Source organism: Toxotes jaculatrix, chromosome 12, assembly GCF_017976425.1.
Source record: "Toxotes jaculatrix isolate fToxJac2 chromosome 12, fToxJac2.pri, whole genome shotgun sequence".
NCBI lineage: Eukaryota > Metazoa > Chordata > Actinopteri > Toxotidae > Toxotes > Toxotes jaculatrix.
In genome coordinates, this window is record NC_054405.1 from 21595295 (window position 1) to 21614385 (window position 19091).

The 19091-nt window shown below is 40.5% G+C and overlaps 2 protein-coding genes across 4 annotated transcripts; both read left to right on the top strand.

The window, feature by feature from the left end:
• Positions 1-213: 213 nt before the first annotated feature.
• On the top strand, positions 214-11262 carry map3k7cl (map3k7 C-terminal like). Its single transcript, XM_041051856.1, has 5 exons — positions 214-643; positions 2604-2685; positions 5406-5464; positions 6928-7043; positions 10274-11262. The coding sequence occupies exons 2-5, from the start codon at positions 2610-2612 to the stop codon at positions 10452-10454; spliced, it is 432 nt and encodes a 143-aa protein (XP_040907790.1). The 5' UTR covers positions 214-643; positions 2604-2609; the 3' UTR covers positions 10455-11262.
• Positions 11263-11808: 546 nt separating this feature from the next.
• bach1b (BTB and CNC homology 1, basic leucine zipper transcription factor 1 b) lies at positions 11809-18583 on the top strand. Of its 3 annotated transcripts, none has more exons than XM_041051801.1 (5): positions 11809-11932; positions 12673-12921; positions 13628-15115; positions 16202-16408; positions 16522-18583. In XM_041051801.1, exons 2-5 carry the CDS (start codon positions 12673-12675, stop codon positions 16843-16845), a joined length of 2268 nt encoding a protein of 755 aa, XP_040907735.1. In that variant the 5' UTR covers positions 11809-11932; the 3' UTR covers positions 16846-18583. The 3 variants fall into 3 exon arrangements, with proteins under 3 accessions (XP_040907735.1, XP_040907733.1, XP_040907734.1); XM_041051799.1 differs by lacking the exon at positions 11809-11932 and adding an exon at positions 12365-12546; XM_041051800.1 differs by lacking the exon at positions 11809-11932 and adding an exon at positions 12365-12532.
• Positions 18584-19091: the final 508 nt, after the last annotated feature.

Genomic DNA, 19091 nt, shown 5'->3' on the forward strand with positions numbered 1-19091 from the left:
ACCTGCCCCTAACACGGTAAACAGACACGGGGGGTACTCTGTTTTCTTCCACAAGAGCTATTATAGCATGAGATGTTCATTCTGAGCAACTGCCTCATTGCACAGCTATTGCAAAGTCAAAGACCATCCCAGCGGCATGACCGTGTCACTCAAAACAGTGCTGGAGCTATGGGCATTTTTGCGGGCTAAAGTCATGTCATCTGAGACATTTAATTGGACCCGGGCCGCCACAGGGGGACAGCGGACGGCATTCCTCCACTGCCTGCGCCCTGTTGTGTTGCTATTCGCCGCGTGGCTTTAGTCCGTGGATAACATGTCCGTGTCCACGCAAACTTAAGCCGCTGGACTGTCTCTGACTGACACCAGTGTAGTGGACGCATTAACTGTACGGTGGGAAACAAAACAATATAGTTGGAGTCTCACGAGGGAAGCGGTGGTCCGCTCTTGGAGAGATACTTGTGCCGTCTTTACTGGATTTGCGCAGGGGCGCAACGGCTGACAGACGACCTGCGCTTTTTCTGAAGACACTTCAGGAGTGTTCGGACGGGGAACAAACAACAATCACTCCTGAGGACGTACACTGATACCTGATTTTAAACTTTATTATTCAGAATTTCCTGGCTCGGGTTCGTAGCTGCTTCAGGTAACAATGACCTGTTGGCCCAGATGGGTCCTTTTCAGCGACCCGGTGCGCACCGGAGATAGTGCATATGTATGCAATTGAATGTCTTTATTTAAACTCGAAAAATAATTGAGGGCTGAACCCCATTTACAGTGATGTGGAGTAACAGTTTAAAACGACTTTAAAGGGTACCAAGTATTAAAAGAAACTAGATAAGAGAAAACAATCAAGTAAAACAAGTATTTAAAAAAAAAAAGACAGGGTACAGAAAGACCAATCAGATAAAACAGGTATGAACAGAAGCTGTATGATTTGTGATGTGGATTTAAATTGACCAAAGGATTCATTTTAAGGGTGATTTCTAAAGAGTTCCTGGTGGTTAGAGCAGAGAACCTAAAACAGATCTTTGGAGCTCAGCACGGACTTGAGCAACTTGCAATGAAAGACAGTCAATAGACTGAGTTTGATATAGCCCACAGCACCAGCCCAACATAGAAGTGATATAAGATGGCAGCTTCCCAGTAAGGGCCTTGTAGACAAATAAATACATATGGAAAACAGTCTTTCAGACAGAAAAGACCCAACTTCTTCATGCAGGATACAATGATCAGAACTACAAACATCACCAGTAATAAACCTAAGAGTAGAATGATCATCCAAAGGTTTAAGAGTGGCCTCTAAATCATACCACCATAAAACATAACAGAGAGAAAAACGGCTTTAACAATCCTATTCCTGCATATCACAGGAAAGTTAGCTCTATCTGTATACAAAAAAAAGAGATTTTGTCGTAATTTGAATATGAATTTGTCATCTACCCAAATACCAGTGTATTTATATTGTGTACCTCTCTCTATGCAGGATCCTTAAACAGTGAAAACAAACATTTTTGCTACTGTTACATCAGTGCTCAGGCCTGAACCCGGATTGATGGGGGCTCAGAGCAGAGTTTGTGAAAAGAAATTTCTTGAGTCCACAATTTACAAGTGACCTGAGAATTTTAGCTGAACGAGACAATATGGATATCAGTCTAAAGTTATTTGGATCATTCCTTTCTCCTCCCCTATGCAAGGGGACTAAACTACTCTCCATCACAATGTGGATAATATGCTTATTATAGGAGCACCATGGAGTATACTATATTATTTCACTCACTAATATTGTCCTATTACAACACGTTTTAATCAGTAAGTACATCAAAAATTTATCTTTCATCCATTTCCAACAAAAGAGAGAGTGAGAGACAATAATTTAAAAAATTGCTTATTTGTGGGTATAGAAGGTCAGCGAGGTCTGCTGTGTGAGACAGAGGGTTTACCAGGGTTAAAGCAGGCAAATGCCCTGATATAAAAAGCACGAACCTTCAGTGGACAGGGGCATGCAAAATCCAGACCTCAGAGCCAGTCTGTCAAAGCTCCCTAATTATTTAATCCCACTGCAACTCTAAATGCATGATGAAACTCACTGGGGGCTACATGTGTGCACGCACGTGTGTGTTCATAAGGCTCCATACTTTCTTAGGTGTGGTTTAATCACATGCTTTACAGAAGGGGTCTGCGTGCTTTCATTCTAGACTTGCTGAGTTGACTCTTTAGTTTCTATTGCCACTCACTATAACCTTGGAATAAAAAAAAAAACCTCTACTTTAATCTTCCATGCCCAGATTGGACACCAAATACATATCAAACCAAGGCTGAAACTAGAACTACTGCTTAGTCTGCTGATTGTTTCTTGCTCAACCAATTAATTGTGTGGTCCATAACGTTTCATAAATTAGTGAACAAAATGCCATCCACAATTTCCCAGAACCTGGAAACAGTGATTTCCATGATAAATCTCTTGAATTATTTATAGATTTTTAAAATTACTGCCAGTTTTCACTTGATCGACTGATCGTGCCATTATCACATCATCACTCGTCTTTCACGAGATCGCTTTGATTGTGCTAACCTCTCTGTTTTGTGCCTGTGGCCTCATGAAGGGATAAATGATCACCTCAACCAGAAGAGTGTCTCCTGATAAATCTGAAGTTAGAATTGCCTTCAGCCTCGACAACACATCAGGTAAGCACACACACACACACACACATAGCCATCCACACACACTACCATGTGCTTGCTTTTCCCAGAAATGCCCCCACACACCCCCACACACACACCTGTCCTGCAGCATCTCAAAAACATGGTAACAACTTATTTTGTGTTTCGTTACACTTATTACTCAATTGCTCATTTAACACCTGATGAAGCCTAGAGCTCTACTCTCACTGCATTTCCAGTATGTGTGGAGCACATGCACAACATTCTTCCCACCAAAACAGACCAGGCACAGTCTGCCTGTAGCAGCGCCCCCACCCCGTTCCCACCCCATCCCACCCTCACACCCTATCACTTTAACTTTGTCCATTCTCCTATGCTGTAGCTGAGACAGGTGCTCTCTCTATTTCTGTAGGACCGCATCATATTAAAAACAAACCACACATGTGTGTGTGCAGCTGTGCACTTGCAAAACACACATGTATGCACCCTCACAGGCAACTTGTTACTTAGACTAAGATTATTCTGCTATTTAATTTTAAGTCAAAACATGCACAGTTCACTTTGTTTATCCCTAACTGTACCACACACACATTGTCAAAGGTCTACCCTACCTATGGTGCTTGATGCTGCCTGTCACAATGTTTTACTGCAGTGGGGCCAGGCACTGGGACAGCAGCTGCAGCTATGCAATGGCAGAGTCAGGTTTCCCCTCTAATACGAACAGTGTCCTGCTGCCTGATTCACTGTTCAGCTTTTAGAACACTGGCCTATATTTATAAGCAGTTAACACTTCCAGTCCTACTCCACCCATCCCTGATCCTCCCTTGTCTTTCTCTTAGGAAATGAGATGAAGTGCTGCAGTAGAAACAACACACTCAAATCTGACAGCGAGCAGAGATACACTGAAATCTGTGTTTAATTTGCACATGGCGACATGCTCCTTATTGAATTCTATTTTTCTTTTTTAATCACTCATATTGCTGTTCCTTTGCTGCTAGCTGGCGTTTTCTTTTGTCCTTAACAAACTCAACGATTGTTCTATGTTGATTTCAGTTACTTTCACCTCACTTTCTGGTGATGGTTTGTCGAGTTGTGGGCTGGTTCACTCTTTCTTAAATCTTAAGGATCACAGTGACAGTACAGGATCTGCTTTAGTTTAGTTTACAGCTACAGCTATTTAATTTTAGCTGTAGCCCCAGAGCGGTTCAGACACAATATGACCCTATCCTCCAAAATCAAACTTTGGATGTTCCCCAGAATATCAAGTTGTTGTCTCTTTGAACTCGTGTTTCTCAGCAGGGGGACTGAGACCTATGCACCATCTGGGGATCATCCTCTAGGCCCTTCATGACTCAATGCCAGGCATAGTTATAACCCCACACTGTGTCAATCCTAAGCATGAGAACTGTATTTATTCCACATCATAATTGGCCCCGTGGCTGCAGGCTGGCCCACTAATGCTCCTGCTTTTAGAAAGTTGCATCATCCTAGGATTCTCCACATGTGTTCCACAACTCCAGGGGGACATTACTGGCGAGGCAGAGGCTGGTGCAGACAACCTGTCTGTTCCTGTCTGTCTGTCTGTCTGTCTGTCTGAGTCCCTCTCTGTCCATACATCTGGCCTGTCTGTCCTTTCTACCCACCGTGTCTGTCTGTCTAATAATTGTTCCTCTGTATTCTTACGCTGCATGTCTTTCAGTCTGACAGCTCATTACTGCTGTTCAGCAAGAGGACATGACTCATTTATAACTGTAGCTCTGTGCTGCTATGTTGTTGTGTCATATAAGAGGCCCCTATAGTGTTTCATTTTGGGCCATTTTATGAGGCGGAGAAAGGCATTAAAAAACGGCCTGTAGAACAAGTCACTTAGCTGTACATCAACAGCGCACTACAAGCAAATATTTAAACTGAGAAGACACCACGCACTATGTTCTAGCATAACTCTTCAAACGGGACAGGAATGATTGCTTACTTTTCAGCCACTAAGCAGGCTATGAAGATCAACTAGTAGTCAGTCACAATAAACCTCTTTTTTAACACGAAAGAAAATCTTATTCATTAAAGAAACACAGACTTCACATCGATCTTCTACAGCAACAGTTAAAAACATAAATTCCAATGTCCCAATGTTTTCAAAGCAATTGATGCATGCAGTCGCCTCAGCACACAAAATAATCTGTCTTGTACAAGTTTTGAGTCTGTGCAGGTCGATTATCACTGAGTACTAAAATGTATAGAAATGAAGACTGAAGAAAATCAGTCCAAAAAAATAATGATGGAAAATACGTAACAAAGACAAACAACATTAACATGCTTCACACATGTTAATGCATCAATAATATTGCAATATACTACTTTACTGTAATGCTTTAAATACATTTTGTTGCTGATACTTCGGTAAAAGTGCAGGACTTTTTCTTGCAACTGTAGTATTTTTACAGTTAAAATTTACTGCTGCTTTTAGAAAGGAAAGTAGATCTGAATGTTTCTTCTGTCACTGCAGAAACCACAACATATACTGTGGAAAATAGTAGAGCATATGCAATTCATAGTAATGCAAAACCATAAAAATACTATGTTAAATTGTTGGTATCACTAAAAATATTTTAATGTGCCACAACATGTATTACAGTATTATTGTACTGTTTATTTATTTTTAGCTCAATAATTAATAAATGACCTTCTAAATATTAATATTTTTACAAAAAGCAGTTGTAACTGAATAATGTCTTCTGTTTCAATAGATGTAAAAGATGTGGAGGACCTCTCTCAGAATTTCCCGGATCTTGAACACCGATTACAGGTATTCAGTACATACTGCATGCATCACATTACACTGAATACAAAAACTTGGCATCACAGCACAAGAGTGGAGAGGCAGAATACAGAAGAGCAGGAAATTACTTTAAACTCACAGCAAAAGAGAAAAAAACGCTATTAGCATTTTACATTTCACGTCTGGCATGTTAAAAAATAGTTTTGATCTTTAATAGTTTTGCTCACTGAATAGTTTTGCTCACTATATTTTTTTGTGTTATCACCATAGCTCTTTCCATATACTGTACCAACAGGCGTGCAAACTCAACCCACTTTAAACACTAACCCACTCCTCTCTGAGAAATAATTCTGGGAATCACTAACTGAAAAGTAGGTTGAGAGAAAAAGTAGCTCAAAAACACAAAACAAGTGGATCAAAAATTAACATCATTTTAAAATAAACACCGGAGAAAACCTGATATCAAAGGCAGATGATATGAAAAGTGAGAGTGAATTTTACTTTAAGGCTCCATTCTGTTCAGGGCCGAATCTCTAAATAAGGAGAGGCTTGGGTTGAGTTTATCCAACCGGTAAATCGATGTTTTCACTCTGTGCGCTCACTCTGCTATTAGTGTTGTCATTGAATTATCCTTCAACGAGTGCCAGTGCCAGGGTCAGGTAAAGTGCATGTTGGTTTAGAGTAACTTATCAAATGATGACAGTAGTAGGCAGTACAACAGAAGTAGGCCAATAAATGAGATCTCATGCACAGCGGTCTCATGTTTTAGCTGCAGTGATACCTGCAGTTCACACATGTGGTCATTACCATAGGAGATCTTTAGCCACAGCTTGTGTCTTTGATGTGGTGGAATAAATTTGAGATGCAGAGGAAATCAGCAGTTTCTCTTAAAGATAATTAACAGTAGGTGTTTGGAAAAAAAAGATGGCTATTTAAAAACACTTACCGCTGTTCTGATGGTATATTCACAATTCCCAAAGACATTCCTAACCATCTGGATGAAAAAATATTCCATGAATATCACGATGAAAAGTTTCCCAACTTGCAACTCTGCTTCCTATCCACGAAGTCGGCAGGCTGCCGTCTTTGTTTTGATGTTTAAAAACAGGCGCAGTTTTGGATTTGAGTTTAAATGAGCTCATTAAGTGGATGTAGTAATTCTTTCATCCAGATGTTTAGAGGAGTATTTAATGAAAATTTTATCAGATCGACAATTTTTGTTCTGACATTTTAAAGACTGAGCGCTTGATCGTTTATTGGAGAAAATAATCAGCAGATTAACAACCCAGGTTGGGATTAATTGATAATGACAGTAGTCACTAGTTGCAGCTCTGGAGTTTACACAAAAGGACACTTAAATGTTCTTTGAAACATTTGTAAAGGTTTTAGAAAATATAAGTAAAAAACCTGCTTTCAAGAGTTTTTTTAAGAGTGCTGCTCCAATAAAGTTTTCTTTTCCTCCTTAACTCTTTTCTTCGTAACTCTTGCAGCCTGTGCCCCCATGTGTGTCTCTGAGAGAGAGCGTTCAGGTGTACAAGGAGCACTGCAGGATGGCGAGAGAGTTCCACCAGGTCAAACATGAGATTGCTGTGCTTGAGGATCGCAAGTAAGGCCCTGTGAAATGATGACATTGTTTATACTATATATATATAGTATAAACAATATATATGTATGTATATATCCTTTTGTTGAATTACAAACAAAACACTTTGTGGTGCGATGGTAATGAGTCTGACTCCAGATCAGGGGGGTTGAATGTTCAAATCATGTTAGGGTCTCTGCTTAGAATAGCAGAAAACATGCACAGGCTAATGTACTATATAGAGATGGTATGTACAGTAAGTTATTAGGAAAATTTGACACTGTCATTAAATTATTTTTTTTAGAGGCTTACTGATACACTATTAAATAAAAGGAAACCCAATGAGAATTTGTTATGATAATAATAATTTATAGTAATATAAGTGTATGTTTGGAAATTACAAGGTTTAGGGATTAAATTGTCTCCTTTTCCAAGAATGCAAACACTTGTTGGACTGCAAAGCATTTTGAATCAAACGTCCACCAGATGGCACATGTTTATAGCCCGTTTACAGCATTTAGCACATGACCTACTGAGAGCAGTTCCCTCAAGATGATATCTGAACAGCTGGTAATGTATGACTTTCCTTTTAGAAGTATTTATTAGAGACAAGATCAAGCGTGTGTGGTGTGTACAGGGATGAGTGTTTGTGTAGGTTACACTGTGCGCTGGGTTTATATGGTTGGCTCTGGATCATATTTGGCAAAAATACTACTAAAAACAACTGGAACCCTTGTCAGGTGTAATTGAGTGAGACCTGCTGTAAGCTGTAATGCACATAAGTTTACATTCTTTCATATGAGCAGGGGTGTATAACACATACACACACACACACATACACACACACACACACACACACACACACACACACACACACACACACACACACATACATGTCCCCTGTGTCCTCAGCAGCTGTGGGTAGTCTTAGCAGAGGGATTTTCAAGGCCCTTTGCTGTTACCCCACCACTACACCTCCACACACAAACAGACACGCACACACACAACCTACACCACTTCGCAGTTCCTAAATAGAGAACAGCAGGCAGACTCTGATGGGATGAGCACAGCCTTGAGTTCAGATAAGAACATGATGAGTCAGGCTGGTAGAAACTCTTGGTTCTCTCTTTATGGTGACGTTCGTTCGAAGATCCACTGAGAGACACACACACACACACAGTAAGTAAGACACACACTTATAGAGAATTGAGACATAGCGAGGCACTAGTACATGTAGAGGCAATACCACAAACTGTGCTTCTCCTCCAATACTGACCACACAATAAACTCACAATATTAGATATCACTGATACAGATACTTATCATTAATCAGAACATTGATTGTACACATTTCCATGGAAGGGGGAATATCTTCATATTTTGTGTTATTTTTCACCCACCATTAACAGCAACACACAACACACTGAAAGTTTTGTCACTTCCTATCCCGTATGGGGAAGATTGCACACAGATAAAAAATTTCAGACATATAGTAATGTGTTGCAAGGTTGATAAAAGGAACAACATTTTAACACACTGAGAAGGGATTTTCCAAAATTCACTCAGACTGCTTGTGGTCAGTATCACATAAACACATATTGCAGTGCACATCTCCATAGCAAACTCAGTGGCAAACTAACTCATAGAACTATACAGTTTTTTACAAGATCAGTCAGTCCATCAGTAATGCAGCTATAACATAAACAAAAATGTTTATTTTCGTTGGAAAAAATGAGTTAAGCCTGTTACTGGTACCATCACGATACAAAGGGATTATGCAAGAAATAGCCCCATTGTGAAAGAGTTGTGAAAACATAACTTTTCTTTAAAACATATTAGAAGTTTTGACTTTATTTTGGTACACGGGGTGAACCATTTGAGTTTGTTTTATATTGTTGATATCTTCTTAGCGCGTAAAAGTTTTTTTCTTTAAATTTTCTTTATTCTTTAAATCTAAACAAATTTTGGTACACAACTATGAATGAACTAATGTGATAGTATAAACCCTTTTCATTGAAAAAAATGTGTTCTGTACAGTTTGTGCTCTCTGGATGGATTTTTTTTTTTTTTTTTTTTTTTGGACTAAAAAAGAGCTCTTCCCCTTTTTCTGCTTTTGTTACACAAACAAGCACACATACACATGCACTCACACCCTTATTACAGTATATACTATACACATACATGTTTCAGCTTGCTTCGAAAAAAAATTCAAGACAGACTGGTTAGGCAGGGGTTCATTATACAGCCAGATAATGACCCAAAACATACAAAGAAAATAACTAGTCTGTGGCATCAGATGATGGAAGACCAGCACAGTCTCCAGACTTAAACCTCATGGGGCTGGTTTACAAAGAACTGGACAGAAGGTGAAAGCAAAACAGCCTGCAAGTGCAGCTTATTTGTGGAAACTACAGTGACAGTGTTTCAACAAACTTTACGAACAGTGTTTCATTTTGACTGTAGAAGGAACGCCACAAGTGTGTTCAGTGGCCTGATGAGTCGAAAATTTAGAAAAAAAAAAAAACTATTATTATTTGTTCTGTACTTTCATTTCAGAGTACACTTCAGTATCATGCTGTAAATTTCAGTAACAACTGGAAAAACATTTTGGGTAACATATTAATTGTAACGTAATTTGGATTTTTCACTAAAAGTTAATTCAGTTTCTATTATAACCCAAATTAGTTTGATAAATGTACATATATATATGTTTTTATTTATTAAAGGTCATAATTTCTTATATCAACAGACCGTCTTTCCTCATACAGAGGAAACAATTTGCGCTGAGCATCATGAGCATCAAACTGCATTTCACCATGGCCACCAAATATCTTATTAACTTATTGCAGAGTGGTTACCTTTGTTCCCCAACACCAAGCAGGATCAGTTTTTTTTTTTTTTTCAGCTCAGCCCTTCCTGTAAGTTTGCATTGTTTCCATGGTTATTCAGGTCTTTGTGGTTTCCTCCCACATGGTAGAAACAAGACAGCTGGAGAGTCAATTTCCTCATAGGTATGAATGTGCATGATCGTCTGTAAATCTGCCTTTCTCTGAACTGGGAACTTGTTATGGGTGTTTCCCTGCCTCCAGCCAAGTGTATTCTGGTATAGTCTCCAGGGTCTGGAGACAGGCAGTTAATTATAGATTGTGTAAAAACGCTGGACTCCTTTTGATGATTATTATTATTATTTATTTATTTATTTTTTTATTAATGTAAATGTAAATGTGTGTCTTCACTCTCACTTGTCCATGTAGGCGTAAGTTGCTGGCTGAGCTGGTGGAGGACGAGAAGGTTGCCATGGAGATTGCCCGTCTTGAGGAGGAGTTTCGGCGTCTCACAGAAGAGAATCGCAATTTGGTGACTGTCCACAACGAGCGCGCTCAGCAGCTGGAGAGGCTCTGCCTGAACAGTCAAATGAGGCAGGACTCCTCATGACCTCTGATCTCCATAGAACCTGAGACCTTCAGACACTCAGTTGACACCAGGCCAGGAAACAAAGGCTCAGCTAGGGCTCATTCTACACAACTACAGTCTGTGAATCAGCTAATTACACAGAAAGGTGCCATGTTTATTCATGTCTGAGTCATCTGTTTGAACCACAGATGTACTGTCATCATCAGTGTGAAGCTGTTATAGTGTTTCTACCAAGCAATGACACAAGGGCCATTTATCTGAGTACTGTTTTGTTTATTATGTGATGTTTCAGAACATTGCTGGTCGCTATTGCAGTACCTCACAGTATACATTCATACAATGTCAGCTGCTGTGAATGTGACCAGGTATTCTGATATCTGTCTCAGGTCCTGTGGAGACTCAGATCTTTTACCTGAGGTCTGTGGAGGAAGCCAAAGGTGGTTTGATGTGGTCCAAATGTTTTATTTTGAAGAGTGTTTCCCCTCCCTCTCCCTCTCTCCCACCCCAGTACTTGCCTGTCAAGTTTCTGTTATGGTAGAAAGGAAATGAGTGTTGCACGGCGTTAGGGACTGGGGAAAAGAAAGCAAAAGAACACGGGTGATGACCCATTTCACAATAAGTATCTGCTGCGACACAACACTGTAAGAGTTGTACATTTTTTGATGTAGCTTGTCTCACTCACCTGTAGAAGGGAAGTACGCAACAACTGTTGCTTATCGTCCTCGTCTAATAATAAAATGCATTTTATTTTAACACCAGCATCAGTTCCTTACTGCAGTTTCATTTCTCCAGGCTGGTTCTGTTGTGTGCTTTATGATCATATTGCGTTGCTTACAAGGAAAAAGGAACTAGATTGCTTTTTGTTTTTTCGTGTGTGTGTGTGTTGTTTTTTTTTTTTTTTTCATGAGGAGATTAGCTCATTCTGGAATTATGAAACAGTCACCTGATTGGCCAGCTTGAGTCTGGCTTCCCTCTTCCTCCTTCAAAACATGTGACACTGGCAACAGTGCTTTGCAAAGATGATTATTCCACTCTGCTGTATTTTACTGCCTGGTAGCCCAGCTTTTAATGTGCACCTTTCCTTTACGCCAAACTCACTTGTCAAGTTTTTTTTTTTTTTTTTTTATTTACACAATGATTCTGACAGTACGAATGTGCTTCTGTATCTGTACCTCTGCCATCCTATCACAGATAGTTAATACCTGACACCTCAGAGGCCACAAAAAAAATTAAAACCCATAGACAACAAATATTCAGTTAGATTAGTTAGTTATTGTATCTATGCTAGTTGGGCATGCTCTCTCTCTCTCTCTCTCTCTCTCTCTCTCTCTCTCTCTCTCCTGACACAGACACTGACACACACACACAACAAAGACTTGAACTGAGCTCACAGAAAGATCTTGCTGCTACCTGGAAAAACAACAAGATGAGATGACAAGGACCTGCTGAGAAACATTAACCTGTAGATTAACATAATAGCCTCCCTCTTCTTTTAACAGGTCAGTTTCACTTGTTTTTTCATTTTACACTTTTTTTTTTACACAACTTGTTTTCTCGGTGCACTGTGTCTGCAGTTAGTTGAGTAAGTTCACACTAATCTAAATATAATGTCACAGACAATAGACAAGATCCTGTGTAAACACTGGGCTTATATTCCCAACCTTCACCTTAATCTCTGAATTGTGTTCGGGGTAAATCTATAAAGGGATTTTCTGGGAAAAGCCTGTTAGTTTACCAGACAGATCCAAGGGTGGGATTGGTATGGACGGGAAAACTGCTTGCTCATCCTTTATCAGCAGGAGTGCATGAGTCAGCGCTTGCTCTGTTACACCCAGAGCTGTTGCAACACACACACACACACGCACACACACACACACACACACATACACACACACATACTCTCCTATGTCTCCCTCCCTCTCCTGTACTCACACACAGGCCATATGACTGAGTCAAGCTCAGTTTTTAGTTTGTAACCGAGTTGAGATAAGGCTTTCTGGGAACTGTAGCCTGGTTGGACAGCATTCCATTTAGAAATAACCATGTGTGCTCAGCAGCTGGGACTTTCTTTACTGCTCTAAGAAACTTGGATATATAAAGTAAGCTGTGTAAGGTAGGCATGTTTTTGTTGTTATTTAGATTTTTGTTGTTAACTTTTAAAGTATGTATCCTGACACTGGGGCTGTGGTTAACTAGAAGAGTGTCTGTGTATGTGTTTGTGTTTTGTATGTACACACAGATGTCCCTGATGGCCATGTCTGCTCCCCGGTCGTCTATGTTTACATTTGAGTCTACAGTGCATTCCTCCCATGTGTTACGCTGCCTGGATGACCAGCGTCGCCGGGACATGCTGTGTGATGTTACAGTAGTGGTGGAGGGTCAGAGTTTCAGAGCCCACCGCTCGGTGCTCGCTGCCTGTAGTGAATACTTCACACACAGGATCTCCTCCCTCACACAACATGGAGCGGTCATCACCCTGCCACAAGAGGTGAGGTGTCACCTCATGATGCCATACAGATACACAAGCCGTGTCACCGCTCAACAACAAATCTGTGTGAAAGTGAAGTGAGAAAAGAGACTATATTTAAACAGTGTTACACAGGCTGACTGTAGGAAGCTTATTTTGTTTAACTTTGCCATTTTTGGTCTAAAATCTAGTCATGATTTGTCACCTAGAAAACACACAATTAGTGACTGCAGTTTGCCTTTTGAAGTGAGTGAATAACCCAAAATGTTGAATAAATTAATTAATAAGGCCAAGATGTACCCACCAGTTTGGTCGTCAAGAGGAACCATATCAGCATTTTGAATTTCCCCGTTGGTGTGGCCATGATAATAAGGCTATTTTGATTACAAATCCTTTAAAAAATAAAAGTATTCCACAAATCCTGTGCTTCTTTTACAAAACACTTTAACAAGATTATCTTGAGAATGCACTAACAAGATTCTTTAAATAGAAGAAACTGCAAAAGCCACTGAAACTAGATTTTTGGTCACATGTATTTGTTGATGAGCCAGTCCAGTCCTACAGTCCTGAGTTTTATTTCCCCAAACATCTTCTTATCTGGGCCCACGGTGCTGTAAGAATGATCATCTGACTGAAAATATAAAATGACCTGTTTCTGTTCCTGACAGTGAATCAAGTAAATCAAAGATAGAAAGTGCTCATTTACGTAATTTGTTCTCTCTCACAGGTGACAGTTGCTGGTTTTAAACCTTTGCTGAAGTTTGCCTACACATCCAAACTACTCTTTGGGAAAGAAGATGTCTTAGAAATACGTAACTCAGCTTCGACTCTTGGGTTCAGAGACCTGGACGAGGCATGCTTTGATTTCCTCCTCCCCAAGTTCTTCTCCAGCAGCAAGGGCTCTGTCCCTTTTCCTAGAAACACCTGTTGTAAGAAGAAATGCAAGAAGCAGATACCAAAGAAAGACTGCATAGACTCTGGCAATGTTTTGTTGGACAAGAAAGAAGTAAAACCAGTTGCTGACTCACCATCTCAGCCGGAAGTGGCTTTGCTCTGCAAAAAATCAGTGAACAGCAAAATGGGAAGTCAGAATAGTACAGGCACTCTTACACCTGTAGCTGAAGGGGCAAATGATAATTTTATGCAGTGTCCAAAGTACCGCAAGTTCCAGCTTGCTTGTGGGAAGGAAACTTGTGTCATAGAGAAAAGTTTAACAGTAATCAGGGATGACTGTGACCTATCCTGCTCGCCCTGCTCCAGCAGCGCAAACAGTAAGAATGAAATTGGACAAACACATTCCACCAGGCAGAACGAAGGCAGGGCTAATGAGCCATGGAAAACTGAAAGATATGACAAGAAAACAGAAGATGGTGAGAGCAGAGGGGACGTCCATATGGTTAAGAAAGACACAGACAAAAAAGATGGAAAATGGGATGAGAATCAAAGAGAGACTGATATTACTGATATGAAGATGGAGGAAGAGATGGAGCTCAACACCAGCACCAGCTCTTCAGACAGATCCAGTGTCAAAGCAGTCTCCTTGGGGCAAAGAGCAGTACTGGGTCAGAGGTCACAAGGGTTAATATTGTACCAGTGCCCTCTGAGGGCCTTAACAGAGGGTTCTGCAGTCACTAGGTCACTGGGGCAGGACAGGTTTGTCATGGACTTTAAAGAGGACAAGAAACCAAGGGACTCTAGTGTAGTAGGGCCAGTATCCTGTTATCCAAAGGCAGAGGAAGTGGTAGAAGCTGAGGGGAAAAGGGCAGGCAATGCATGGGAAGAAAGAGTAAAAGGAGAAGAAACAGGCAGCATGGAAAGGGCAACTCTGCCGGTGAACAATACAAAAGAGGAGAGGACCATGGAAAGGGAAGTGGCTGAGCGCTTGGCCAAGGCACCGGGGTCTGATGTAGGCTTGTCTCAGCTGAACTTCCAGAACCCTGATGCAGGAAGTTCCTCTGACACAGGAAGTGGACAGATGCAGACCACGTCTTTAGAGTGGCTGAAGCTTCAAGTCAACCTCAGCTCCAGCAACACAGGCTGCCCCTTTTTCCAGGACCTGGACCAAAGCAAATGTTTGTGGAAGGGAGCAGGGCAGTCTGAGAGCGAGGGGGCGTCTCACTCAGGAGTATCATCCCTAACCTCAGGGGAGGATGGAGACTCAGAGACAGAAACAGAAGGAGACAGTGAGTCCTACACAAGAGAGAGGGCCAGACAGGTGAGCAGTTAAACTATGACTCAAGAAGTTATATGTGTCCTCCTGTTGCCTAATTGCGAAGTCCATGATGTGCTGAAATCAACCTGCGTCACTAAGCATCAGCAAGTTTACTCTACTTGTAGATTACTTCACTGTTTGTTTTAGATAAGAGTTTTAGCTACATTAATATGAGATGCAAATGAGAGTTTGCATTTATCTCACAGTGAGCATAACCGCTATAGTGCCAAGTTAATTATTCACCAAGTATAGGTGATGTGTGTGAATGTGTGAATGTGTGTGAATGTGTGTTCTGACCATGACCATGTGTCTTGCTAAATGTTCAGAGTCCAACTCAGCTGAATTTGACACCTGTTTGGATTTGCCTGAGAGTATGAACAGTGCAGCGAGTGCGGAGACAAAGTTAAGGTCATTTCAGAAAAACACAGAGCTTTTATTTACACTAGATAAAACAAAACATGATTTACACTGCTCCAATAAACTGGTGAGTGTACATTTCCTGTCACACATTAGCAGCAGCAATAACCCAGTACCTCTGCTTTTAAAACTTAACTCGTTTTTAGAGTTAATAATTAACAGCTCGGTAAATATATAACTATCTGAATTCTGCATGCGTTTTGACTTTTGCTTTGCTTTATTTCTTTTTGTCCACGTACACCAAGCTCCACACAGACGTTTGGTCCTTAAATAATCCATTCTATTAATTTTAACATTAGTTTACATTTCTGAATATTTAAGAAATACATTCATTGATCATTTGATTTTTTGAGTATTTCTTATGTTCTTTAGACAAGGAAATACAACTTTTTTCCACATGCCTGCTGCTCTAAATCAGGTGTATGTGTCTTGTACTTGCAGGTCCCTCAAATGCCTTCAGTCTCATGTAATTCAGCAAAACATACATTTTCATTTATTTATAGTAGTTGTACTACTAAGCTAGTAGTACTAGCTTATCATCTTCAGTGTGACATCTTTTAAAAATATACATAAAAAGTATTGATTTTGCCTGTGTCTTTAAAGGTTCTTGTTCATTGATGTAGATACTCTCACAGGCAGAGACTCTGTTGTAACTTTTTCTGGCGCCCTCAGGTGCAGTTGCCATTCTCTGTAGACTGGATCGTGGACCTGAGCCGAAATGACTTCCAGCAGCTGCTGAAGCAACAGGTCTTTACGCCTGAACAGCTGGAGTTTGTCCATGACATGAGACGGCGCAGCAAAAACCGCCTCGCAGCTCAGCGCTGCCGCAAGAGGAAGCTGGACTGCATATACAATCTGCAGTGTGAAATCAACAAGCTGGTAAGAACCACACATCTGTATATATTTTTTTAAAATCGGTACATTTTTATCAAGCCTCTTCTTGTTTACAGACGTGTTAATAAGATTTTGTGTACTGTATGTGTATGTCACAGAAGACAGAGAGGGAGAAGCTTATCATGGAGAAGAGCCAGCTGAATCAGCTGAAGGTGAAAACATGTCACAGTGTCTCTGCCTTGTGCCAAAGGGTCTGCAACGAAGCCAACCTGCAGCCAGAGCAGCTCCAGGTGTTAGCCAAGTACACGTCCCCAGACTGCCCTCTGTCCTCTCTCTTTCCTCACATAGACAATCTCCTTTCACAGCCTGGGTTTCCAGTACAGCCCCTGACTTCACTCTCAGCCTGTTCTATGGCGTCTGAAGAGCCTTTGTCCACCTCCAGCAGGGACACAGTCACAGGAGATGGTCGTCATTCACTCTAGGTACACATCCAGCACACATGCTGAAAGTTTTGATTAAAGTCATAGGATCACAGCGCCCGTGGTTATGATGTCAATGTGGTTATTAAACCAAAGGTTCCCAACCTGTATCACACAGTATCGAAGGATATTTCCATGGACTGTGGACTGAGTACAGGCTGCAAAACAAAGCAATCAAGTACTTGTGATCTTATCGTAATGTGACAGTGCATTTATAATGACAAGGCCACATGGGTTTTAATAAACTCCCGGTCACACAGTCAAAAACCATTCCATTTATTGTTCCACCAATTACAAGTCTTTGGTGGCCCTCTGTAGTAAATATTTCCAGCACTGCAAATGGCTTATTACAGTTTGTTTTCTGGTTGAAGGTGAGAGGTACCTGCTCACAAATCAACGCAGCTAGGGTGCATGTTAACAACGTTAACTGTTAAACTGAGACAATCACAGCCTTAATCATAAATCAGCGGGAACAATGGTCTCTGTGTTTGTAATATGCTTCAGTGCTTGATTACCTCAGGATGAAAAAATAAATCATCCTTAAATAGCATTTTTATACAGTTTGATACAACATTCAGCGTACATTGCACACAAAGTTGGTTCTGCCCTCTCTCCATGTAGAGTGCAACACACCACTGCATTTTGCACCAAAACCATACAACTCAACAAAAAGACTTGACATAGTGTGCCGTGTTTACCTTCTGGTCGTACATCTGGCTCTCATATTTCAGGCCGTCATTGTGGTCACCTCTCCTCGGCTGACCACAGTGACACAGCTCTTCTAGGCTGCACACATCTCTCAAGCTTTGCTTTGACTTACAAAAACAGACCTCACAAATTTGACTAATAATGTTTAAAGCGCTAGAGAAACTGAACCTCAGCAAAGGTTTTATACTTGAACACAGTATACTTTGACGAGAAAAGCTGCCTCATCTAGGATGTAATGAAAATCATCGAAGTCCCGCATTGTGTGTCTGTCCTGTATTGTGCCAGCCACTGGACTTGGACTCTTCTCTCTTTTTATTAGATGGAAGTATTGTGTGTTACCCACAATCTGATTATTTTAACACCCTTATCTAAATTACTTGTAGCAACACGTGCATCCCATTCTGTACTCTATTTTGTGTTGCTTTTCTGTTGACGTCTTCCCTGCTTATAGTCAGTCTTGGACACTCAGGACTTTTCACAGAAAAGCAGCTTTGCCGCTTCTCTCCCTGATTCCTCAAGATCAAGTTTCACTGTATTTTTTTGTGCATATATTTATAGATTTATTATCTGCATAATAATCATCACAGTGCAGTCTCAAAGTGATATGAGTAAAATCTGAAACAATCAATGCTGTAAATACACAAATCAGGTCTACATTGATTTTATGAGAAAATGCTGAGTAGCCATATTTCAGGATAATGAGCTTTAAAGGTGTTTAGTGATGGTTAATGACAAAAGAATGTTTTTTACTCACACCAATTCAGCTGCAGACTGCGGATGCAGTCAAAGTGATGCATGATAATACTGGTGCTTATTGCCCTCTAGTGGCGGTGCATGTAGATAGACCGAGAGCTGTATAGATATGTACTACCGTATATGCTGCACAAATTGCTCTTCTACAGTTCCTTTATTTTTAATGCACAAAAATGACTGCATCTTTCTATGACTATGTCCAAATGGATTCCTTGCATTTTTTTTTAAGAAAACGTGAAACCAAACCAATCAACATTAAAACAGAGAGAAAAAAAAACTGCTTCAACCAGTAAAAGATGTTTATTTTTATTATCCTCCGCTTGATTGTTAGTGTGACGCAGTGTTACTGAAAAAATCCCCAGGAAGGTTAATGAGATGTAAAATCTGTCAGTGCTCAGTGTGAGTGATGAATAGCCAAGCTTACGTGGTCTTCAGAGGACTCATCTTTCAACCTGGACAGATACATTAATGATTTACACTGCACTTTGTCTTTCATGTTTCTCGCTCCTGATTCTCAGTCCCTCTCTCCCACCCAGTGTCACCTCTGTTACTTTCAAATTATTTTCTGAGTTTCTCTTTCTTTTCACTCTTTCTTCACTCCTCCTCTTCTCTGGGGGCTATTCTAATTAGCAGAGACTGTTATTTCATCTCTCCGATTTCTTTTATATGAGCAAACATAGTGTAATACTCCCCAGATGATTACAAAACTATACCAGGATCTGTAAATCACAGTAATGTTGGTCATTCTCACTGGCTATCTGTGGCCTTATCACAAAGAGAGAGTTAAA